The following is a 25,863-nucleotide window of genomic DNA, read 5'->3' on the forward strand; positions in this document are numbered from 1 at the left end:
AAGTGGTTTTAATAAAATAAATATAAAATAATAATGCTTAAGTGTTTATTCCTTTTGGCAGATGTTTACTTTATGGAATGAAATTATTTCTATGCTTTATCAATACTACTTTAAAAAAGAAAAGGGGAAATTGGCCTTTCTGTAAAGGCTGTTTTAAGTAAGCTTTTTTTTGTTTTGAAGCTTGCTGGTAGTTGCAGGCTGATCCATTACACTAAAATGTAATTTAGCTGCTTATCCAGTTTATTATGTGTTTTTTCCCTTCACAATAAATGTTCTTTAGTGCTGAAATTTGTCCAGAATGTATTTTTCCTGGATTATTTTTGATTCTGTCTTGCAAGAATCTACATCATATGCTTTTTGTGTTTCAAGTGTATGATATTGTGATGAACAGAACTAGTTACCAGTACACAGTGCTGTGTTTTGGGGGTACGTGTGGAGAAAGCAATAGAAATGCAACTTATCTGAGAGAATCATAAAATGGTTTGGGTTGGAAGGAACCTTAAAGATCACCCAGTTTCAACCCTCCTGCTATGGGCAGGGACACCTTTCACTAGATCAGGCTGTTTTTTGTGTTATCTTTGATTTTATCTGTATGTATGGTACAATTGAGAAGGGCACTATGAGAGCAGGAAAATAGTGAAACAGTTGGCAGTGGGGGGTGCTTCTTTGAATGCTTGTTTACCTGATACCACCCCAGTCTGTTTCCTTCACTTATTGATGTTATCTCTCTAGTATTCCCAAAATAATTTATCCTTTGATCAGTTCCTATCAGACCTGGCAAGGGGGCAGGAGAATTATTTAAATAGCAAATGCTTTTTGAAGAGCATCAAAAATGCTTATTTTTAGGTTCATAGTATTATTGGAATTTTACTTAACATGCAAAAATCACATTTAAAATGTATTCATGCCTTGTGACATTTTTTTTTTTTAATCTAGGGGCTTGGGAATTTTGAAGGAGAAAAGAAATTACCTGAAGTTGTTAATTTGGTTGTTTGTTCTGTTTCCTATAACTGGATGAAGGAGTTAACAAATCACTGAAATTCTCTCTTTTTTAATTTGTATGCTGCTTTGCAGAACAGAACAGCAAAGAAATGACGCTTTGTTGAATGCTGAGGAGCTGACAAGAGTTTTCAAAAAGTATAATGAGAAAATAATTGAAAAATTAGAAAAAGTGGGTTTATTTTCTTTACTTGTTTTTGCCACTCTTTTAGTACTTTCCTTCTTTTAGTATACCAGGCAGCAAACAGCTATGGGTTCACTGGTGGATCAGTTGTTTCTGCTTGTTCGTGACTAAGTCTTAAGAGAGGTGGGATGTGATAAGCAACTGTCGGTGGTGATAACGCTAGTTTATACAGTTTAAAACTTCGTACAGTGTGGTTCTTACTCATCCCTGAAGTCCCTGGGGTATCCTAACAATGCTGCTATTTCTTGTCTCTTGCCTGCAGCTGGGAATCTTATTTTTAAAGGTTTACAATCCTTTTCAAAGAATTGTTTTGACTCCATCTTTATAATCTGTCCAATGAAATGCATGCTAGAGAACAGCTGAGATAAAAATGAATTCATATCCCACAGTTCTTATGGTCAAAATGTTTCCTGCCTTTCAGAAGGAGAAATTATACAGGCTTCAGACTGTTGTCTCTTATGGGGAATTTTGATTTGATTTGATTTCTTTCCTTTTGGAAAGAGATTGCCAACCTCAAACGTGCCCTAAAATATTAAACCAAAATGACGTTACGTTTTCCCAAATGATGGGGTGGGGGGAGGTGGGGGAATGTTTTCTGCTATTCTCATTTTACTCATAACAGAATTCTCTATATGCTTAACATGGGGGGTGAGTGGAGAGAACAAACAGCATAATGTTTATAGTATTTTTCTTAAAATACAATAACAAAAAAAAAAAACACTACACCTTCAAAACTAGACTATTGCTACACAGTAATGAAAACTTACTTTTTAAGGTTCAAGCTGAAAAAGAAGCCTTGGAAAAACATATAACTAATTGTGAAGAAGAAAAAGAGAAGTTAAATGAAAATTGTATCAGCTACAGGAAGGATCTCAGCATCCTAGAAGAGCAATTAAGGTAACACAGGCTTTTAAAAAATCCTGTAGTTATTTTACTATGAGTTATTTGGGAAGAAATTTCATGTTCAACTGTCACTGGGAAACTGCTTCTCGATTTGCACAGTTCAAACCAGATCAGGACCAGAATCAGTGAACGCTTAAGGTTTCCCTGTTGTATTGTTGATATTTATCCTAATACTAGACACGTTAAAAAACACGTTGCTTATTATATGCATACATCTTCAGATTTTTAAATGCTCTTCTGTAGCAAATCCCACATGCTGCCACACATTCACAGTTACAAACAACACTTCTACAGCTTTCTGGGAGCATGGGTTGCCCTGCTTGCCCACAGTTTCTGTGGGAGGTGTGGGTGTTCTGTTCTTTTTTTTGTAGTATACCTGTTCTGCTGCCTACAGTCTGCTAATACACATGCTGGTGAAAAAGCACCCTAAGAGTTCACCTGCACTGTGAGGTGTGAGTGCTTACTTGTTGCACACTGTCTTGTCAGTCCCTAGCTAGAATGAAGGCTTTTCTCAGCGTCCAATGGGGAGGTTGCACTCAAGTCTGAAGGGAGGCTTTAATGCTGGCTGCAGCTTCTGTTGGTGTCCAGCCAGGTTTGACTGCTGTTTTTTCCACTCCAAGCTCCTTTCTCACTGTTAGGAATTTTTGTGCTTCCTATGTGTTTCTTTTCAAGCAGAATCCATCTTTGTTACCAAATTTTTTGATAATTCTCTAATTAGTTTAGATGTAGTAAGTTGTTATACCCTTTTTAGCATTATTAGGTTTAGACAAACACTTCCTCAGGCAGTTTTGGGTATCCCTTTTGCACACGCTATCCACACTCATTCCTGTCTTAACAATTGTTCTTTAAACCATTTTGCCAATAGCACATGGTGTGAGCACCCTTATGCCAGCTTGAGCCTGTTGAATAGCTTTCTGTTGCTGATGAGGACCTTTCCTCTAGGCTGCCTTTTTTTTCCTGTTAAATTGTGCTGATTTTGGCACTCATCAAGACCTTTGAGCTAATTCAGTTTGCTAAACCAACAGGTAACTTAAAAAAAGTGCGTAATTTATGATGGGCTAAAAATACTATCTCACTGTACATTTGGATATGAAGATAGAGAAGAAATAGTACTCCTCGCGTTTGCTTGTAACAGAGTACTAGATTATCTCAGTCTTAGTGTGTTACCTTCATCCTCTGTCTTAGATACAGTTATACAGTTATTTTATCCCTTTCTTAAATTTCCTTGGCTTCAGCACAGTTAAAGTTACCTTGATATATTTCCTATCAATGACTACTGTGACATTGCTTGAAAAAGAAAGATAGTTTATTCTCTAGTTTGCTGACAGCAGTTTGTGCTGTGGTTCTTACAAAGAGTGAAAGCATAATAAAAACAGTGAGAACTTTTTGTCCTTTGTGTGGTGCTCATTTCTAGATTTTGAAAGGGAAGAAATTACTAAAGCAATGTGGTTATGTTGTGTTCTTCTGGTACTTCTAATAAAGAAAATCCTAATCTATATCTTTGTATTGAGCTATCCCTTTTGAACAGATGTACTTTTTTTTAGGCAATTAAGGAAAGAGAATCATAGCACAAAAGGGGAAATTAAGACTCTAGAAGCAAAGAACACTGAAATGGTATCAGCGCTGAGTCGGTCTAATCAGAAGATTCTTGAGCTTAAAAGTGAACTTAATGAAAAAGAAACAATACTTAAGGAGAAAAATGCTCTCATTAGTGAAAACACAAAGCTGAAAGCGCTTACTGCACAGCAATGTAACCGCTTGAAATTATGCCATCAAGAAATTAAGGATTCAAGGGAAGAACTCAATGTGCTAGAAACCATTATTTCCCAGTTGTCTTTAAGTACATCTGAAGAGGTACAGTAACTGATGCATCGTTCTAGTTTGTGTTTCGCGTCTTAAATAATTCTAACTGATGTTGCATAGAAATTCTGTGAAGTTATTGAGATATAATCTGAGTGTAATATTGTTTCCAAGATGCATGGAGAAATGTTATCTTTGTTTAAATATTTTACTTTTTTCTTCTGATTCAAGAACAATGAATAGATGCTTTGGAGTTGATTAATTGGCAAGCATGTAAAATTACATTTTCTTTCCCTCTGTCCTATGTATTTATTCTTCAGCTGAAGGTGTATTCTCCAAAATACAATATTGTGTTATGTGATGTTGAGATTCTTCTCAGCTGAACAGCATGACATTTCCCAGATGGCAGACACATTGTGGCACACAGCCACAAAGAGATAAGCTGAGATAACCTTGACAATGGAGAAATTAGAACAGGAGAGATGTTTTAGGAACTTCTTTTTTTCTTGGAAAGAGAAGGGACACCTTCCCTGACTGCAAATTAACTTTTGTTTTACCACAATGAACCCTGGCTTGTGAGCCCAAATCTTGCACTAGTCAAGTTTATGACTAAACTGAATGTGCTTGGCAGTGTTGTTTAAAAAACAAAACAAACAAAAAAAAAGTTGTGAACTGATGGGGGTTACTGTAAAGGGACTGCTTGGGAAGCCAGAAAGGAATAGAGAGAAACATGCAAGGTCAGGAGTACAGATTGCATCAGATCTCCTTATTTTTGAAATATAAATGTGAATAGCTGTAAAGAAAACAAAATCAAAAGTATTGTTTCTGTGTGGCCAAAGTGACTCCTGCCCGCGAGAATGTAGTAGTTTTGTATAAAATGTGATGCTTCAGGCTGTTGTATCCATAGACATTTATTTGGATGGTCCTCAAAAGTTGTTTCATGGTCTTATTTGGAAAATGTATTTTAATTTTCTGGAAAAATGAGGGATTACTCTGGTAATTCAATGGAATATTCAGAAGCCCTCTCACCTGAGGGTGAAAAAAATGGTATTAAATGCAATTGCTGAAATCTGAAAGGAAGTATGATGTGGAAAGTACAAAAAGTAGAATTTATGATAGTATGTCCGTGTATCTAATTTTTCATGGTAACAACACTTGTGGTTCTGTGCCTGTACAGAGATATATAAAGGACCGAGGGCCTTAATGTCTATAATTTCCTCCAACGTGAGATGAACCTGCAGTGCTCTGCAAGCACATAGGAGAATAATTTTAAAGATCAAGTTACCCAAACTTTTAAAATCCTGGCACGTCTTAAAATTATATGATAGTATCATATATGAATTAGTCATACTGTTAGGCAATAAAAAGTCAGTTTCGCGTTGATTTTGTTTTTCCTTTTACTTTTAGTTCAAATGGCACCAATTGAAACATCAGGTATCCTGTTCAAAAGAGGCTGTCTCTGAATCTTGTGAATTACGTAAACCTCTGATTGCAGACCTAAGGTATAACTTCCAGGTTATTGAATTACAACAAGAGGCAGATATTTAGGTGGTACTAGAACTAGCCTGTACAAATAACATTAATTATATCTTTCTTTCTAATAGCATTGAACTGGAAACGAAGGAAGCAGAAATTCAAAAGCCTCATGCCGACTTAACTGTCTGTAATATTGAACATCTTTTGGATGATAATGAAGGACAAGAAAAAAGCGGGTTACGTGGCCTGGAAGCAGAGCCTGTCAAATTTATTAGAGTTCAAGGAGGTAAGCTTGCAAAATAGCTGCACGGTTTTGTGTGATTAATTCAGAGAACAGAGGAAGTGTTTTTGTTTTTGTTTGGTGGGGTTCAAATTGGTTTTAGTGGGTCTGTATAATACATCTCTTAGCTAACAGATGTGCTTGTGTTGAATAGGGAGCATTTGTCACTTAGGAGTTCTGGAAACTGTCACGTTCTCTAGGCCCCAATATTCTTTTTATAGCTAGTTGAGTTACTTGTTACTTGAGCTACAAGTTGTGTTGAAATAGAACCACATTTTTTTTTTTCTTTTTGCAGGTTATGCTAGTTAGTACCTGCATTTTTTTTTTTTGATTCTTTTGTTTGTGTCCCGTTGTTACAGAATTTCTGCAATGGCCTCTGCAATCACTGTTAGGATTGCTCCGTGAAATGACTTCAGACATAATGACGTGTGTGTGGGGAGGGGGATGGTGGTGTTCCTTTTTGTTTTCTTGTGAGTTGCAGCTAACAATAATCAAGTTACAGAGAAAAATTAAACAGTCTCGTTTATGTTGGCTTAATATGCTGTCATTAAATTGCTTCTTCTCTTTGGACTGTATGATTACCTGTGTGAGTGCTGCTTTTTATGTTCTCTTATAAAAATAATCTCAAATTATGTTTTCTACTTTGAGAGAGGAAGTGTCAACTGTTGGAACGTATCAGCAAACAATTTGAAAAGGAGAGGCAAAGATTCAAGAAAGAGATAGAAGAATTACGTATTAAACTGACAAAAATAGATGATGAAAATTCTGTTTTGAAGACCAACATGGCTCAGAGCGCCAGTCAGTGTCAAATCATACTGGAAGAGCTATTGGAAAAGGCTTCAAAAACTAATAGTTTAGAGCAAGAAGTAAGTAAGTTACTAACAGCACTGAAAAAAATGTATCACACTTTGCTTAGTTCAGTCATCAGTCAATCATTATAGAAAAACTGCAGTTGTCATCCTAATTTGAAATTTTGGCATATTTAGAGAGAAATTGGAAATAAACTTTTGAGTATGTGGGAAAACTTTAAGACAGAAGCCTCAATTTGTCTTTGTCAGAAATACTTAGTTTTAAAACTGATGTTCTTAGTGGGCTAGCTTGATTTGTTATGCGGAAAATGTGCATGGTCTTGTTGCTTTGGAATGGCTGAATTAATGTGGAATATTAAGAAGGTAACTGTTCTTTCAACATATAAGAATTTTTCCTCATTAAATTGCAATACAGTTGCCAGAGATTAACATCAGGAAAGAAACCAACCTTCAGCTAGCTCTTCTCTGAATAAATGTTAATATTTACATTCTGGTGCTAATGCATTAGTTCCAGCATAATTTGATTTTTTTGTGATATTTTGTGATATATTGTGACATTTCCTAATAACGAAAAAAAGTATTATAAATTTGTGGTAACTAATTACAGTGTATGGCACTAAATTATCACAGATAGGATGCTTTAGAGGTAAATTGTCCTGAATTCTTCTCTGTGATAAATAAAGATTAATAGAGCTTACAAAAATAAATACATAATTCATAAAAATTATTAATGAATACAAGTAGCTACAACAGAATTGGCAATAAGAAAGCATAGAATATACTTGAATAAACCAGAAATGGTTGTCTTCACCTCTGTGTTTTTTTTTCCTACATATTTAATTCCAGATAGTAAAGAAATCTTCTCAACTTTCTGCACTTGAGAAACAATTGGAAGAAAAGGCTGTTGCTTATTCTGCTGCTGCAGCAAGAAATGCAGAATTGGAACAGGAACTTATGGTAAGACGTTCATGGTGAGAAACAACGTCTGTATACAATGACATAAATGAAGATCAAAGTTTAAATTAAAGCGTTATTATTCCATGTGGATAGACTTCCAGGTCTGCTAGGCAGTCTGCATGGTTTTTAGATGACATAGTTTGAAAAGAAGAAAGAAAACCAAACTTTAAATAAAACATGTTTTTTTCCTCGCTTTTGAGCGTGATAAGTTGTTAATGGACATGATACTGTTTCCTTTTGATGTGGAAAAATGGAAAAACACAACGAAAATCTAGCCCTATTAAAATGAACTTCAGTACCATTTGTTTTGGTGAGATCATCATTTCATCCATACTATTAAAAAAAAAAAAACAACAGCATTGGGTTTGTTCTCTAAATTTCTTTTCCATACCTGCTTAATAAAATTCCTTGAATGTAGACCTGTGAATAAAAATGTCTTCTAGATGTTAACTTTTGAAGAAGGTGATCTAAAACTTGGAGTACCGTATCTTCCAGTTCTGATGTTATATAAATCTTTCTGTTTTTGGGGAGGGGTCAAAAGTTGTGAGCAAAGAAAAGAATCTGTGTTCCTTTTCAATGGAAACATGTATTTTAAGAGATTGCACCTGACCATTTTTTTCTTCCTATCAGATGTTCCTTCCTCCATTGACTGGCAGTTGGTTGACCTTAGCAGACACCCCATCTCTGTACAGTGGCTGCAGTGGCATGCTACACCTTTATTATAGGTGTGACATCCTTTCAGAGGAGACATATTTTGTATACCTTTAGCATTTTCTGTGGTGTTTGTAAAATCTGGGAACTTGATCATCGAATAATAACTAATATCAGAGCTAACTATTTTTAAGTTCTTCCTGCTGTTGCCATTTTCCAGGGAAAAAATAGCCGCATTCATGAGTTGGAAACAACTGTTAGTGAAGAACATGAGCAAATAACTTCTGCTTTTGAAAAAGCGAAATTGGTTCATCTTGAGCAGCACAGAGAGATGGAGAAACAGATAGAACTAGTAAGACCTTCTTTGTGTGCTAGTATGTATGCATGATAGATGTGGTAACTTATTTCCTATGTCAATTTCTTCATTTTTTTCAGTAGTTCGGAGACAGACACAATTAAAAATGTATATTATCTTCTTCCTACGTTTTCTGATTTTTAGTTAATTGTCTGTCTAATGCTACACAATCTCATGACTTCTGTCTGAGACACAAATATCTTTTCTGCTCAATTTAACTGCTCAATTGCAGGCTTAAGAATACTGTGGCTCTTTGTATAGACACCTAGTACAAAAAGAAAAAGTAGAATTGTAGCTTCTAAGAGTACTCTTGCTTGCTGAACCTCTGCCAACCTTATGAGCACCTGTATTCAGGAAGAACCGTCAGTGGGATTTTTCATTCTTTGTAGAGGAATTCAGTTGCTTCATATCACTAGAAATACAACCTCGGCTATTTCTAGCTGTTAAAGAAACTTGTTACCTTTTAGTAAAGAATGTATGAGTGTCTTAGTGCCTTGGCTGACAACAGGCAATTATATTCTTATTCTCTTGTTTCTCCTGTTGCTTTAAACTAACAAGGAATTGGGATTTCTTGTTATATTTAATACTGTGCAATACTGTCGATGGCAGAAATCTATTTACTTTTCATTCTTAGTGGTGGGTGAATAAAATTGAATTACATATTTAGATGTATAAGTTCTCTGAAAAAGCTTGTTAAAGTAGTAAACCATTAACTACTTATGGACAGCTTCAGACACAGCTAGACAAGAAACATCAACAACTTGTACAACAAGAAAAAACAGTATCTGTTTTGCAACAAGATGTTATACATAAACAGCATCACATTGAATCATTGGATGAGCTACTGATAGAGAGCAGAGAGGTAAGGTTGGCTTTTGACTTTCTTTGAATACAAATCAAGCAAGTGGCTAATCATGAAAAGTACATCCATGGACACGTGGTAAAAGTAGAGAAAATGAAAGATAATGTCTTTGCTTCCTTCTTAATTTTCGTTTGACTCATTGACTGAATCTACTACTCCATACTACTCCCCATACTACTCTAAAGTGTGTGAACTTTCATGACTCCTTGTTGTTTACCATCTCAGCAGTCTGTTTATACCTCTGGTTTGCCCCTTGGGCTTCTTGCTTTAATTACGGAAAAGAGATCTGGATAAAGAACTACTGCATTTATTCTGCGCTAGATGGAAAAAAAAGAATGTTCTACTATGGAATCCATGCTCCTTTTAATAATTCCTTTTGATGCAGAATATGAAGGGACACTTCTTAGGAACCAAATTCTCTTCGAAGTATGATATACACAAATACAGTATGCAAGCTGTATATGTATATGTACAATGATCAATTTTTTGCCTTGATTCCTAGTATGAATTCTTAGTAGCTATACTGTTATTACTGCCAGTATATTTACCTTTTTTTGTTGTTGTTTTGGAAAAAAATGCTTAAACAGGAAATGAAAAAACAAAACATCAAAAAAGATGAGGGACTGAAGATACTGCAGAGTCGGTTAACTGAACAAACAGTCAAAGTTAGTAAACTCTTTGTAATTTTCAATTAATAGTTTTAAAGTATGCAATAGTCATGTCTTCTTTTCTTATCCTTTGTGGACAAACTATGTTGAGGCTGTTTTACAGACATGTCTCGCACAAATATTTCAGAAATTGTTAGACTGAAGTCTTCCCACTACTTTTTTTTTTTTTAATAAAAGCTATGGTGAAATCTGCCATAAGAGATTATGCAATGCATAATTGCCTTATTAAACTACTGTAGTTACAAATTGGGCAGATTTGTACTTGTACTTTGAAAGCAAGAGGTTGCCTAACAAAGGTAATATTTCATAGGTTTTTGCTCTAGGTATAGTTTAGCCATACGATATCATAATACTGGTCGTCTATTAAAACAAAGAAGAAAACCATCTGTACTACTTCTTAGTGTTTGCTTGCTATTTTCCATGCAATAATTGCAACAGTTTTACTAAACATTATCATGTGGTGACTTAACACAGTCAGTATTCAGGCAGTATTAGATTTTCAGGATGTTACCAGGAGAAGATACTCGTGACATCGCTGGTAGCATGTTCTCTGAATTTGTGTTGGATCAGTTTTCTTTTTTGAGTGTCTTTCTAGTATTTGGATTGTTTTCCAGAGACTTAAAATTAGGACCCCTGATCTCTTACATTTCTGAATGTTATTTCAGTTCTTTGAAGCTTATAATCTTTCACATCTGTTTTAACACTCTTAGATTAAAATATTTTTGGGTAAGATGTCTGAAAAGCTATATATTTTCAACATTTTTGGACTACTAACTAGTTAATAAAAAATAGCTAATTTGAGGTAATTTTTACATTCAACTAGGTGAAACAACTTGAGTCAGCACTAGATATATGTAAGGAAGAACTTGCTCTGTATTTAAGTCAGTTGGAAGAAAATAAGGAGATGTTTGAAAATCAGCTCAAAAAGAAATCTGAAGAGGTAATAATTTTAGTGGTTCTTCTGTGTTGCAGAGAAGGCTGTTGCTCTGATTTGTTTAATCTAAAAAGCTTGTGAAATAAGAAACAAAGCCTTTGCAACATAAATTGTGATGAGGAACTTAGCTGGGGGCAAATACTATACATTTTGTGAGGGTAAAGGGGAAAAGCATAACTGAGAAATGTTGGATAAACCTAGGAAAAAGGAATACCAATAGAAATTAGTTGTTTAAAGAAGTAACAGGATTAAAGAAATCATTGTCGTAAAGAATGGAGAGCATGCTATTGCAATATAAAGTTACATGTTTGTAGTTGATTTGTGTCACAAGTATCTCAATGGGGAAGAAGTCCTGGGGATAAGAAAACTTTTACTTCAAGCCACTGAGTTTTTATCATGCTTCTCACTGTTACATGAAAAAATGTAATAAAAATGCATTAAAAATGTTTACTGTAATGGAAAGTAAATGTATTTTTCAGGTTTTTTATTTACAAAAGGAAATAAAACTGAAAGGTCATGATCTTCAGGACACAACTGAACAAAATATTCTTCTGCTACAAACCTTGCATCATCATCAGCAAATGTTGCAGCAAGAAACTATTAGAAATGGGGAACTGGAGGATGATCAAATTAAGCTTGAAAAACAGGTACAAAACCATGGAAAGAGTCTATGTAAGGACAGTTGTTTAAATTCTTTTATATGCATTTTTGTAACAACTTTAGAATCTGAATGTTTATCTGATAACTGAGGTGATAGTTGTTAATTTAGATATATCTAAAATAAAGGAATTACAGTTTGTTTTGTATTAAAGCAAGCTCTTTGCTATCAAAAACCTCTTGTATTTTTCTGGCTAAGTAGTTGGGAAATCAAGCCCTAGACTTTAGTTAAGGTGAGGTTTATTGAAATTCAAAAGTTAAACCTAGTTACACTTACTCAAAAACATTTGTCTTTTAGATGTGACTGCAAAGTTGTAGTGTTAAACTACATACAATTTTAGACTATATCTGTTGTATTAATAGTGTGTGAATTTCAAGGATGTATTTTTCTTTGTTACATAGTTTAAAAGTTGTATATATACATATTTAAATACAATTTTAAATAGGTATCTACTTTGGAACAAGAACTTCTGAAACAGAAAGCGCGTGCAGAAGATGAGTTGAGAAAGGTAGAAGAGAAGCTTTGTCTAGCTTCTCAGGAAGCAGATTTAAACAGAGTGAAGGTAGATGAACTTAACAGTATATTCAGGTAGGTTTAGAATAACTGAGAGGAATATTCTGCACATAGATGTAACAATGCTTGCTCTGAAATGGTATTCAGCTATGTAATGACCGTTCAGTCTCTGGGTAATAGATGGGAATTTAGAAAGTTTCTAAGTAGCAGAGGCATGAGGTTCTGGAACAGACCTCAAATGGAATTAATGTGTGTACAGGCAACCTATTTAGTCTAAAAATGGCACTTCATAATACAATTCAATTCATAAATATATCAAAGTGTTTGTACTTTGAGGAGGGCTTGGTATTCTTAAAGAATGTCTTCTTGTTGCAAGAAAAACCTACTGTACATGACTTCTTGTTGTTCCTATGAATGTCACAGTTACATAATTGATGGGAATAATGATAATTCTACTTCTGTAAGATCTTTTCCTAACAAACTTCCTTTAACTTTACTGCTTCAACTGAACTTGACAGGATCTGCTGTGTATTTGTGGCCAATCTGCTAACAGAATTCCACTAGATTCAATAATATTATTCACTATTCATGAAAGGATCTGTCTTTTTAGAGCATGTAAGGATGTAGATTTGCTGCTTTTGTTATTACAAGGGTCATTTTGTTCTGGCTGCATCTTTTATTTAGGCAAATTAAATTGGAGACAGATCAATACAAGAATGAACGTACTATTATGGAAAAAAAAGTAGTACAATTAAAAAGAGATGCTGAAGACAAAGCAATGCAAATAGATAAATTGGATGTCACTTTGAAAGAAGCACAATCAGTACTCAGTGAAAAGACAAACGAGGGTAATTTAGCTATTTTGTTTTCCGGGCTTCCTTTAATCATGCTGTATCTCTGTGTATTAGGTTTGATATTTTCCCTTTTTATTATTAAGTACAAGCAAGTCAGAATATGATAGTTTTGAGGGTTTTTCCATGGTCATATTTTTAAATTTGTTGGTAATTCAATAGTTAAACAAACCACCGACTTATTTTCAAAGGGTTTCTGCAAATTCTCTTTTTTGTGGGTATACCCTTACCCTATGTGAAATGACTAAGCAGGTTTGCCTCTGTAAGCTGGCAATGCAGATCCTTAACGTGGTAATCAAACAAGACACACAAATTTAACAAAGTTGTAATGCCATTCATGAAAATTCAATTTCAAAGAAAAAAAAGTACACAAGAGCTTGTGGAAATAAGCTTTCTAACCACTCCTTTTCCATTTACTTTTACCGTTCTTTTAAAATGGAGGCTTACTAACAATTCTGTTAGCATTTTTTGTAGCAGTGTATATTCATTTACTATATTGTCTCTCTTTTCTCATTGGCAAAATGTTTTAGACTTGAAATTTGAGTATGCATCTATTAGAGACTGTGAACTGAATAGAAAATGGTGAAGACTTAAGTTCCATGAAAGGGTGGTTGTATAATTTCACTGTCTTTCTAGATTTTCCTAAAAATAGTGATACTGAAAATAGGTTACCAGTGCTAATAGACAGTGGTGTTCGTAAAGAGCCTGACTTACTGATGATTCAACACTTCGATTTGATTTGTGTGTGTGTCTGTAAAACAGTGAATGATTTAGAAGATAAGCTGCTTCAAAGTGAGACTTGCCACAGGGAAGCATTACAGAAAATAGTAGAACTGGAATCTGCATTACAGAATGCCAATGGAAAATTAGAAATCACTTTAACACAACTTCAGGAATTGCAAGAAGCATTACAGAACACACAGTCCTCTCTAGAAGAGAAACACGTTGCTGTCATGAATCTAACAGCTGAGCTCAGGTAAGCTGCTATCTTTTCTGTCATGAAAACTTAGTTACATTATTGTTTGGTTAGGAATAGCACATAGTTTGGATGGTCTTTTTAAAATCTTTTTACCAGCTGTCTGTAACCGTCAGGTGGTTTGTGGCTGTAGGATAACATGGTGCAGTAGCTTCTCAGCTCACTTGTAATTTCTAAGTGGTGGTGAGTTCTTTTTGCAAACTGTTTTAAAATCTGTTTAGATTTTTTTTTTTGAATCCCAAATCTGTGGAAATGATAGTAAAAGGTATAAATTTCTTTTATAGTGAAATTCTCAATTTTACATTCTGGCCATAAACTAGTGATACTTCTATTTACTACTGTTTTTCAACAATATGTTGTCCTGATAACCAGTTAAATAGCTTGAATAATGAAGTTATTGGGAGATCCCCACAAGGAAATTATCACAATTACTGTGTTTGGGTTTGTCCTTCCAATCAGTAGATTCACACTTTAAAGTAATCTGGCTTTAAGCAATAGATGTGATGTTTTTCAAGCTGAAATTCGATCGCTTGAAGTTAAGCAATTGAATGTGCATTAAGCAGTTAAACATATGTGAATTTCAGGTATTGCAAGGGAGAAATTGAAGACAAAAAGCAAGAACTGCTTGACATGGACCAAGCACTGAAAGAAAGGAATTGGGAACTGAAACAAAGAGCAGCTCAGGTCAGATTGTTTTCAAGTATGTTACTGACAGCTGTTCCTATTATGTGGTATTGTGATACTTTATAAAGAGTATACTAGATTTAATTGTGTTAACATATCATTCCAAACTGTACTGCTAAGCTAACCATAGTATTGACTGTAAAACTTGCTGTATCTTCCTGAAGCGTTATGGCAACAGGAAAAATCAGGTTGTGCTCCCCTAAAAGGGCACAAACTATTATTTTCATAGAACAGAAGCCTCATGTAAACCTATCCCATAAGTCTTTTAGTAAAAAAGTGGCAGGACAACTGTTGACATACTGATTTTTGATAACAGGAAGGAAAGATCTGCACTGACGTGTGCCTTGAGATGATAGATTCCTTTACTGGTTTTCACTGGATCCTATTTAATTAGATCTAAAGCAATCTCTAAATATAAAACAGCATATTTACTGTGAAGAAATTCTGTATCTCACGTGAAATATTTTCAGTCTTTTGATTTGGCTTCAGCATTTGGTACTCCTTGTGGAAAAGCTATTATTTTGTCACTTACAATTAGCCCTTAGCCTTCTAATTGCTACTTCCTGCAAGAATTAACAGCATGTGTATCCAAGAATATTTGAAGTGCAAAAAAAATACATCTGTAGAAGGAACTGAGACTGTAACGAGGTCAGATCTTCCAGTATATTGTTGTCACAGCACGCTGTGAGCTGCTCTGGGAGTTCACCAACGCAACAGAATTAATTTATGTGTTTTGCTTTGGCAAAAATTGGCACTTTCTAACATGATGGACAAGTATAACGAACTACTAATTAAATTCAGATTAAACTGAATTAAATTCAACTTGGTTTGTATTCTGTGTATCTGATGACCAAATGTGTTCCGTTAGGGACTTTTTTTTCCCCAAATTTTCCACTTTGCTCTTTGTGTTTTGCCCCTGGTTTTCAAATGAGGTAGCTAGGGTGCATTTTTATTTTGACTTCTTGGAAGAATATTTCTGAGACTACAAGAGTTTAGTTTAATTCCTTTTGCTATCATATTTTGTAATGTTGCTGCTTCAATTATGCATAGTAGTTCAAAATAATGTCTCCTTTTTTCCTGTTTTATATCTAGATTACACAGTTGGATATGATGGTTCGTGAACATAGGGGAGAAATGGAACAACAAATAATTCAATTAGAGAGCAATTTAGAGAAATCTGAATTAGAAGTTAAGGAATGCAACAAACAGGTAATTCTTGCTTTAAAACACGGTTTCCCTGACAAAGGACAAATGATTATATAAGAATATCTGGTTCTGGAACACAAAAGCTGGCCAGGTTTAACCTGGAAGAGAATACTGGTGCCGTGTTGTAGGGAGGGAAAGAATACCTTAATATACTAGCAAAAATATTTTATTTGACAATTAAAACTATTACAGGGATATGACAGCGCAAAAATGAAGATGTGTCTTTCTACTTAATAAGATAGTTCCTAAATTATCTTATTCCCAATTCCCGAATGCTCTTCTGATATAGGAAAAAGTTAGCAAAATAAAATCAAAAATTAGCAAGGGATCCCAAAGTCAGTATTAATATTGGCAGCGTTTGTAATTTTTTTTTTTAATTGTTCTGATTTCATTAAAATAACTGTCCTGATATTATTGCATTTTCTGTTCAGATTGAGAGCTTAGAGAACAAACTCCAGCATTCTAAAGATGAGCTTCGTGAAAAGGAGTTTGAAATACTCCAAAGAGATCAAGAAATAAATCAGCTGAAGAAGAAAATTGAAAGAAAGCAACAGAGCCTAGAAGCACTTGAGAAGGTGAAATGCTCCTTGGATTTCAATCCCCTCCCCTTAGTAACTGTTACTCACAACGTACTGCACAATTCTTAGTACTTAGAAGTACTAAGGCCCATGTGATTGTTTAATAAACAATGCAAGTAAAACAGCCTTCTCACTAAAGAGAGTGCTTGCAAATACTGTGGAGTTACCTACTTAAATTCTTAAGTAGAGTTCATTTAAAACAAATAGTCAAATTTTTAATGCCATTACTGTAACTGCCTAGAAAGAATTGTACGGTGTGGTGTCTCTTTAGAATAACTGTCATTACTTCTCCCCATATAATTGTATTGTATATCCTGATTTTTGCTGGATCTTAATGCCCCAAAATCAAACCAGTTTAATGATTTAGAACTTAAAAATTTATTGGCAGACTCTTGTCCGTTTTGTGAAGAAATTAAAATATTGATCATCTTTAATAATCTGATGCTTTGGCTATAGAGATGGTCTTCCTTAAAATTAAATCAACAATCAATCATTGTTCATCCTAATATCTAAATCTACCCTGTTTTAGTTTAAAGTCATTACTCCTTTTCCTATCACTACATCCCCTGACAATAAGTCCTTCCCCAGCTTTCCTGCATTCCCCTTTAGGCACTGGAAAGCCACTATAAGGTCTCCGCAGAGCCTTCTCTTCTCTAGGCTGAACAACCCCAGCTCTCTCAGCCTATCCTCATAGAAAAGGTGCTCATCTTGGTGTGGCCCTTCTCTGGACTCATTCTATATCAGTGATACTCTGTGATGAGACCTTCTTGTGTCTTAAATACTTATCTTGTGGAAATAATTGCATCAGAAGAGTACTGAGAGCTAGTGTGCTCTTAGGAGCTAGAAGAGGTGTGGTGGTGGTTTTCTTTTTTGCACAGTGAGTTGAAGCATACAGATAAAACAGAAAATAGGTAACTTTTTGAATTATACAAATACTTGTTTTCAGGCATGTATGAGATGCTAATGAATATGTGTTAAAATAAGCTTTTTATGATTGTGTTACTATATATAAATCAACAAGTTTTGTTACATCTTCCTTTTAAATTTCTGTGTTGGCTGCTGTGAGATGACACAGAACTTAGATGGATCACAGGTCTGCAGTCTTTTAGAGTCTATTATATTTATAAAGTCTATATTATTTTTATATTTATACAAATGTTATGGTTTTGGGACTTTGCGTTTGATGGGAATTTGGCTTGATTGTATTTTTTATTTTCTTGCTGCTGTTTTTTCCCCTCTGAAAGAGAAGAATGAATGCAGGATGTTTTGAGATTTTTTGTTTGTTTGTTGGTTTTTGAGATCTGTTGTTGTTTACCTGTTACAGACAGTGAAAAACCAGGGGAATTGCATTGGAGACCAGTACAAAGAAACATTAGATTTGGGTCAGCAACTGAAGCTAAAACAAGAACAGCTGCAGCACACTCACTCAGAATTGGTGGAGACTCGTCGAATGTTAGTTCAGGCCCAAAGAGAAGCAGACAGGCTCTTGCATGAAGTAGAAGAACTAAACCATTTATCCCAAGAAAAGGTGACTGAATGTTTCAACATTTCAATGCAGAATATACATTCAGTAGTAGTAGAATTTGCTATTAAAAAACTTTTTTTTTTGGAAAGGATGCATTTGTTTAGGGCTTAAAGTTTTCAATATGCATATTGTAGTTCTGTTTTGAACTCCCACTCTGTGGGAGTGTCCAAATTCTGGTTTTCCTTGCCATTTCACAGTAGTTAGTAGCTTCCTTCTTTTCAGTTCTGAAAAGAGAAAATTTCATTTTTTTTCTGATTAATAATGGACAAAAGAAATGCCCAGATTTAAAATGAAATCAGTGCCAGTGTTTTTTGTTATTACTTACCAGAGTTAACCAAGCTTTTCACCAAAAAGTGGTATTTCCTTTGGTATAGAGAACAGAAAGGGGAAATAGCTGGTATATTTCCATAACTAAATATCTTCAAGGAACTAGACTAAATCAGAACCCACACAGTAGCTGTCTGCCCATTGTCTTTCCTCTTTCTAGTACACAGGTCAGACCCAACTACAGTTCCTGTTCTCCTTTGAAGACAGGTACTCCTTCTGTAACACCAGTTATTAAAAAAAAAAATAATAATAAAAAAAAAAGAAAAATAAAAAAGAGAATATTGTAGGTTAGGAGGGAGCATTCATTTGTAAAAACGTACTTTTGTCTTTGCCAGTTTTCAATATCTAGAAACATACTGCTGCAGCTATGCGGTCCTGTCTAAGCTTTGGAAGAGTGTTCTCATACAGAGATTTTTTTTTTTTAAATAATTTTTGAAAGCAACTTCATTACCATCTATTTCAGGTAATTTCCTGTTTGTGCAATCTCTAGAAAACATTCCAGATTCTGAAGTTTCTTTCTTGACCTGTGTAACTACATTAATGGCAAGCAAACTCCCTCTTATTTAAAGGGGTAAGACTCTACCAGTGTTATTCAGTAGGCTTATATTTGGCTTAAGAGCTAAACAAGAATGTAGCAGCACTTTGATGACTACCATATTCTAGGCCTTGTCCTAATGTTGATTCCATATGAGCAAAGAAGGAAATGGGTAACCTCATTGTGTTTCTTTACAGAAAATAGAGAAACTGATTCACTTATGTCCTGCGATGTTCTTTCAGGTGGAAATAATGTTTTGCATTTACAGTGTTTTTCAGGTGCAGGCATGATTTATAGTATCTCTTACTGTCTTTCAGGAATCTCGTGCAAACCGTTTGGCAGAAGAACTGGGTGCTGCCAAAGTTCGTGAAGCTCAACTAGAAGTACAGATGCAATCTGAGATAAACAGGCTTTCTGCAGAAATATGTTCATTAAGAGATGCTTGCCAGAGAGAGGTAAATACTAGAACTGAAATTGCTCCTGCTATTTTAATTATATTGTCTTTGTTATTCCTTGTCTCGGAATAAGACATCTGAGAAGTCTTCTGTCACTAAAGGTGATCTGCGTTCTAGAGCATGGGGGCTTGGCTGTGTCCCACCTGGATGTGAAGGTTCTTTCACCACAGATTGAAGCAGTGTCAGCTCTCCCACCTTGACTTCTGTTAAAGGAGATCATTTAGAACAGTCAAGGACTGGACAAGAAAGGGTCTCCTACCTAGTGCCTGAACTAAACGCTTCTTTCCCAGACAAAAAAAGTAGTCTGTTAAAAGAATACACATACAACTTCTTTTGAAGCAGTAGCTGATAGGCTTAGTCAGAACTGCTTTCAATCAACCACTTTTATTTGAACAGGGAGAAGGTAGAAGCCTCAAAGGCCATTTATGACTTCTGGGTTTTTATGCATCAACTAGATTACAAAGGTATCAGATCCTTGAGAAAGTATCTAGTTGTGTATTGAGTTACCTTCTAAAAATATAAGATCCACATTTATTCAAAAATAAATTCACATATGCAGGGATTGTCCTCATGTCATGAAATGGCTAAATCCTAAAAGAATGAATCCAGTGTATTACTGGACTCTTCAGACTCTCACAGTGAGAATGATATAAATGCAATTAAGGATATTTTCTTGTGATAATGTTGTATCTTTCTCAGAGAAGTACACCTGGACAAAATTCTACACCAGATTAAAGTTGCAAAAATAAAAGTAAAAAGAAAAATGGCAATCCAAAGATGTAAGATAAATAGTCTATGTAGCTCATAATGAGATTCTCTCTACTGTTTACCATTTATGCTGGGAATTTTTTTTTATTTTTTTATTTTTAGAAACATTCTGTATAAAAATTGAATGCGTTACAGAGGTTCTAGCTCCATTCAGAATATTATGTGGTTGCATCTGTGTTTGAAAATGGTGTCTGTCATACCATCCTGTAAGAGAAAACTTTCTACTTCAGTGATGTTTATGGCAGACTTACTGACCAATCTTCTACCTTTGTGCAAGATCTAAAATGTCAGTTAGTAATGTATCTGGGTAAAGCAGCGGGGGTGGGTGTTAAGAGGGATGGTTGTAGCCTCTCTCATTCTTTTTTCCTTAATACACAACTTTTCCTGCCTGTTACAGTGCAGGTTATAAATTGTTCTCTGATTGTTTCCTTGCTGGATTGATTTCTCTCCTGGTCCACTCTTGCCCTTTTGAGATTCATAAAATAACCAGGGCACACATTTTTCAGTTGATTCATTTTGTTCTTACTTTGCTCTAATCTGCATTGAAGGTCTTGTTACAACAGCACTCTCTGGGAAGTTGAACTAACTTTCTTTTATTAAAAAGAAAAAAGATTTGACTTAATTTACGATGGTAGATGACTTATGACAAATTAACTTCTGTGGCCAAATTTCTTACTGAAGTGAGAAATAAAATTTTGTTAATAATGATCGTTGAAGTAAGAAAAAAATAAGTACTTTTTTTCTTCCTTAAATGTAAAAGTCTTTAACTTTTACAATGTTCTTTGGCATATTTCTTAAACTTGAGAAGCGTGCTCATCCGAAAGACCAAGCAAAAAGGCAGATACCAACACAACACCAAAAATTTGGTTCTTATCATGTAAGTGGACAGTTGCAACAGATGAAACGAGATTTAGAAGAGGCTCAAGATACTGTTACTAATCTGCAAAAACAACTTCAGGTTAGAGATGAAATGTTTCATGCTGCAAGTGAAGCATTGCTTGAGGTAAGTTGACTTAACTAGCCATTATACGTAAAGCAGCTAAGGCAATTTTTGCACACAAAAACAAGTACAGGATCTTTAAACCAACAAAGTGAATTACCGGATTCTGGTTTTGCATTACTTGCTTTTACTTCATTTGTAGTAATTGTTGAGAAACTAGAATAACTAAAATGCATGTAAATTTAGGCCTGTAAGGCTTAAGAAAAGTTCATCTTTCCCAGCCTCCTGTGTATTATAGAACTATATATAGAACTATTATAGAACTATAATACACAGTATTATAGAACTATAGAGGGCTTTTTTTTTTTTTATTGTTTTGGTATGTGAAAGACATGGAAGGACAATAGGAGGATTTTGCGTTGTCTAAGACTTGAGTGTGTCACTTAATCCCAATCAATCTTTGTATATCTATGCCTTTAGAGCTTGCTATATATATCATTTTTTTTGCAAAAAGTGGTCTGTATAAAAGTGGTCATATAAAATGCAGAAAGCTATGAGGAAGATGAGACATCTAATACATGGTATAAAATAATTAGAAGTATGTGTAATAGTCTTTCATTCATTAGCTCTAAGCTTATTATGTGCTACTTATAGATGTCTGTGTACTCCATTTATAGCATTCCCTTAAGAATAAGCATCTAGCTAATAGGGAATAGATGCAACATAATGGATTTTATAAGTATAATTAACAGGAGCCATAGTATATTGTGATGTTACCAAATATTAGACTGCCTGATATGGGCCACAGTAATGGCTAATCTAAATGTAGCTGCTGTTAATCCTGTACGAGAGCAACCATTTTGTTTGCTCTCCTGGTTTTTGTTTTGTATTTTTTTTATAAATATACTGCCAAATAATTAAGTCCAGAATGCAAGTTCTTAAAGGAGGAGAAAAAGCCAAGCCCCTTAGAAATTAACAACAAAAAGCATGCTATAACTGACCATGCATTTCTGTTTACTTTATAAAATCCAGAATATATAACATTAATAAGATTTTTTAAATAAGATGCCTGTATTGGTAGAAATCATAGTTTTTTTTTCCTTCCACATGGTGGAAGCACTTCGATACTGTCAATATGTTGTTTAAAAACTCCTCATGAATTTTTAGAATCTTAAATTGTGAGGAACTTAAACGAAATAATCCAGTTCACAGAGAAACCTTAAGCCTTACAAAGTGCAATTATTTCAAAAGACAGTACTCCTTCAAATTCTACATATTTGTGGAGAATTTGTATATTAATATTTCTTCTCAAAATATGCTGCGTAGAATTTTAGTACAGTTCTCTTAAAACTTAACATTGCTTACAAGTTTTTCAACGTTTACTTATTTTGAAAGCAAATGCACTTCAGTTGACAGAACAGTAAACAGGAATTCAATAATAACTTCAGTCTAGGAGGCAGAGTTTGAGAAAGAAGCCATGGACTTGAGACCTGCGCATAGTTGGCTTAATTTGTTAAGAGAGATCTTCAAAATAAAAAGTAACATCTTACTGCAAAATGATTTAGATAGGGTAAATTGAACTCTGAAGTTTCTGATCAAAGATATTTTGTTGCAGGGGCAAGAACTATGAAGGAAGAAATGTTGCCTATTGGACAAGCAGTAACCCAGGAATGCTGTTGCTGGCAACATAATAGTGCATTCAAAGAGGAAATTTTAACATTGTATTTGTAAATTATGAATGTATTTTTACTGATGCAAAAGCCAATCTTGTTTTTTCCAACCTTTTTTGAGATTATTGCCTTAATAAATTCACTTATTTTATTTTTCAGAAATAAATTTTAAGTATCTTGAATTATAGGAACTAGTTTCAGCTCTAGTGTCATGTAGTCCTCTCTTCCCCCCAGGATTTAAGATGATGTAGCTGCGTAGCATGTCTAATAAGAGCAAAATGGTATTATTTTTTTATCAGTTTTTCTTTGGGAATAGTTTTTTGTTGTTTGTTTGTCTGTCTTAAGATACTGTCCCTGCAACATTTTATGTTTATTAGAATGAACCTGTGTGTAAGAAATGTTAGGTCACTGATTTGGTCATTAATAGATGCTGGGAAAATCTGTGCACTTCACTCCAACCAGAGTCTTTCAGATGCAGAGTTGTGTGGGACAGGGCCGTAAGGCTTGACTGTTTCCTTACAAACTAAAACAGTTTTTCAGAAGTATTACACAATTTAGTGTAAATGGCTAGTGACCCCAGTCTTTAGTGCTTGTATTACATAAGTGCCAGAAACTGCAAATATGAGAGGCCTAAATCTGAGTCTGATTGATGCAAGCATTTATGTGCATTAAGATACGAGATTGCTAACTGGATATTCTGAATTACCAACGACATTTGATGTAGAGCAGAGAAGAACAGAAATTAATTTAAGGCTTAAGCCTGAATGAGGTGTTTAGTGTTTTAAGAGTGCATCTCAGACAGAAAACAAAACAAACCAAAACCAAACCAAAATAAATTGTTGTATTTCAGGGACTCTGCAGGTGGAAGTGTGCTAACCTCCTTTGTAGTAGGTAGGTCAATTTAACTAGTTATTCAAACATGCTCCACAAGTCCAACTATTCTACTTCCAGTGGTTATACAAAATCAGGCACACACTTTGCAGCTGTTGATAAGATCAAGATACACTCATATGAAGTATGTATTTCTGCAGTTTCAGATAATTTATTTTTCTCTTATAAAAATTATAATGTAGCAAAAAGTGCTGTATACTTGGGGAAATTACTGTATGACATATTTCAGAATAAGCTATCTGCTCCTCTACATAACACTAAATTACAATCAGTAAAATTAATTTGACGAGCATAATTGAAAAAATATTTTTCCTCTTTTTAAGCAGATCAGTTTGCCTTCAGGCTAGGAATGTGTGCATCAAACTTCAGACTGGTCTTTTAAAGCAAAGGAACATTAAAGCCCTTCAAACCAAGATTTCAAGGGGAAAATATAACCTATCTGTAATTACAGTTGCATCACCACACTAGTGGAATTCCACTAACATAGTATTGCATAAAGCCTTGCTTGCCCCTCCTACATGCACTAAATATAAATGTGCATGAGCAGCAATAGCAATTTGCCTAATGGCTGAATCAGCTAAACAGCATTTGCAGTAAAATTGTGTATCTAATTGTGTATACTAACTTCTTTGGTAAAGCCATGGGTCTAACCTGATAAATAAATAGAAACATAATTACAATTTCTCATTAACTTTAAATATTGTATTGTTATTTTGTGGGTCTGAGAGGTTAATGATTTCATTTGTTATACTGTCAACATGAGTTTGTCTGGAAAGCTAACATCATTTCAGTGAAGCATTTCTGTAGAGTTCTACTCTTTTGAGTTACTAACTAGTTTACATCTACACAAATCCTGGAAAACTAAGTTAATTCTTCTGAACTGTATTGTATTAACATGGGGTTATTGTCTCTTGGAAAACTTTTTTCCTTCAGCTTATCAGCTAGAGAATAGAAAATGTTCGAAGTCTTCAGTGATTGCAAGGATGTAGTGAAGTTGGTCAGTTTAGTGTCTTTCTAGTTGTTCTTCACTGCTAGCATGCTTGCTCACTTTCCCCCTTCTTGTATGGGAACAGTGCCAAAAATAAATGTGAGGAATCTGTCTAAATAACTTGTCTCCTTCCAAATCGACAGCATACTTTTCAGTTTACTTTTTCTATAAAGCCTGTTAGGACTTTTAGTTACAAACATGTCTATAATAATAAGATATCAGGGAATAAATTCAAGCGCTGCTCTATTTCAAAAGGATGTAGAGGGTGCTGTAAGCATTGAAATTCTGAACACCTTTAGCAAAGGGGTCGTATTTTGGGTATTTGTCATTGATGTGAGTGCTGGACTGAACAACAGACTAGTTGTCTCTAGTGGCAGTTGTAATTGTGGCAAAGCTTTTTCTTCCAGTAATGTGCAAAATGATTATTTTACTATTTAAAAAATCTTATGTAGTTTACAAATGTTTCATTTCAAAGACTAATTAAGTTTTATATTAAATATTGTCCATATTGGTAATGCAGATTATAAGCTCATGCAGGAGCATCTGTTTCTGTTTTTGTCTAGTTGGAGATTATCCCTTAATCATGCAGGGTCCAGGTGTGCATTTTGGGATTTGTTGACTCAGGAAAGCTGCAGATAGCATTAAAGGCCAGTGACAATTATACTGTAGCTGCATTTAGGTTGTTGTGCCTCTGGGCAAGAACTCTTGCTTGAACCACACAGTGAAAAGGATGGCAAAAAGAAATGTCCTCATTACAGGTTGCTCCTCAGGAATTGGACTGGCCTTAGCTGTAAAAATGGCAAAAGATGAACAGAAAAGATTTAAAGGTAACAATATTTCTGTTATTTATCTTTATTTATGTATATGTATACGTTCTTCAATGCAATATTCTCTTCCCTCCCTCCATGATTTATCAGAGCTGACTGTATTCAATCTGGTGATTGCTTTCTGTTTAACCCCCTTCTACCATGCAAGAAAATGCAATACAGTGCAAATAAACTGCTTCTTGTAAGCAGATGGTATTTCTGTACCTATATCAAAGCTGAACACCTACTTGAACTTGTTACAAAATTAGTTTACAAAAAAACTCCACCATAAATAGTTGAAAATGCCTGCAGTGTGCTGCCTGGATATGCATTCACACAGTTAACTTTGCTTCTAGCTACTAAATTTCTGTTGAATGAAACATGCATGCCAATTGGAAGACCAACAAAATTAATTTAGGAAAAGAACTCTTAAATTTACATTTTTTCCCTGAAGTGTGATTCATTATTCCAACGTTGCTCACCCATAAAAGTGTGAGACTGGGATTTCTTTCTGTTGCAAAATGGGATATTTGCTATGACTGAAAATGGATGGCAAAGTAAATACAGCAATCTGTAGAAAATCAGTTTCTCAAGCTTATTCTTACGGTATTTTA

The 25,863-nt window shown here is 34.6% G+C and overlaps 1 protein-coding gene across 9 annotated transcripts in view; it reads left to right on the top strand.

Annotated features, from left to right (window-relative positions):
• Positions 1–25,863, top strand: part of CCDC18 (coiled-coil domain containing 18) — a 30,162-nt gene that overhangs the window by 3,636 nt on the left and 663 nt on the right. For 3 of the 9 annotated variants that reach the window (XM_084528334.1, XM_084528341.1, XM_084528335.1), the window contains 24 exons: positions 1,075–1,171; positions 1,959–2,080; positions 3,631–3,940; positions 5,294–5,388; positions 5,491–5,648; positions 6,291–6,508; positions 7,298–7,408; positions 8,280–8,411; positions 9,142–9,276; positions 9,864–9,941; positions 10,768–10,884; positions 11,358–11,525; positions 11,982–12,124; positions 12,734–12,897; positions 13,663–13,876; positions 14,461–14,560; positions 15,653–15,769; positions 16,198–16,341; positions 17,669–17,872; positions 18,929–18,973; positions 19,049–19,186; positions 20,763–20,957; positions 23,415–23,455; positions 25,202–25,270. In XM_084528334.1, the coding sequence (XP_084384460.1) occupies positions 1,075–1,171; positions 1,959–2,080; positions 3,631–3,940; positions 5,294–5,388; positions 5,491–5,648; positions 6,291–6,508; positions 7,298–7,408; positions 8,280–8,411; positions 9,142–9,276; positions 9,864–9,941; positions 10,768–10,884; positions 11,358–11,525; positions 11,982–12,124; positions 12,734–12,897; positions 13,663–13,876; positions 14,461–14,560; positions 15,653–15,769; positions 16,198–16,341; positions 17,669–17,872; positions 18,929–18,973; positions 19,049–19,186; positions 20,763–20,957; positions 23,415–23,455; positions 25,202–25,253 (3,298 nt within the window). In that variant the 3' untranslated portion in view covers positions 25,254–25,270. Of the gene's footprint in view, positions 1–1,074; positions 1,172–1,958; positions 2,081–3,630; positions 3,941–5,293; positions 5,389–5,490; positions 5,649–6,290; positions 6,509–7,297; positions 7,409–8,279; positions 8,412–9,141; positions 9,277–9,863; positions 9,942–10,767; positions 10,885–11,357; positions 11,526–11,981; positions 12,125–12,733; positions 12,898–13,662; positions 13,877–14,460; positions 14,561–15,652; positions 15,770–16,197; positions 16,342–17,668; positions 17,873–18,928; positions 18,974–19,048; positions 19,187–20,762; positions 20,958–22,509; positions 22,752–23,414; positions 25,170–25,201; positions 25,271–25,863 lie in introns of those variants that run through there. The other 6 variants (XM_084528338.1, XM_084528336.1, XM_084528340.1 and 3 more) reach the window with 6 other exon arrangements.

This window comes from Aythya ferina, assembly GCF_964211825.1.
Source record: "Aythya ferina genome assembly, chromosome: 8".
NCBI lineage: Eukaryota > Metazoa > Chordata > Aves > Anseriformes > Anatidae > Aythya > Aythya ferina.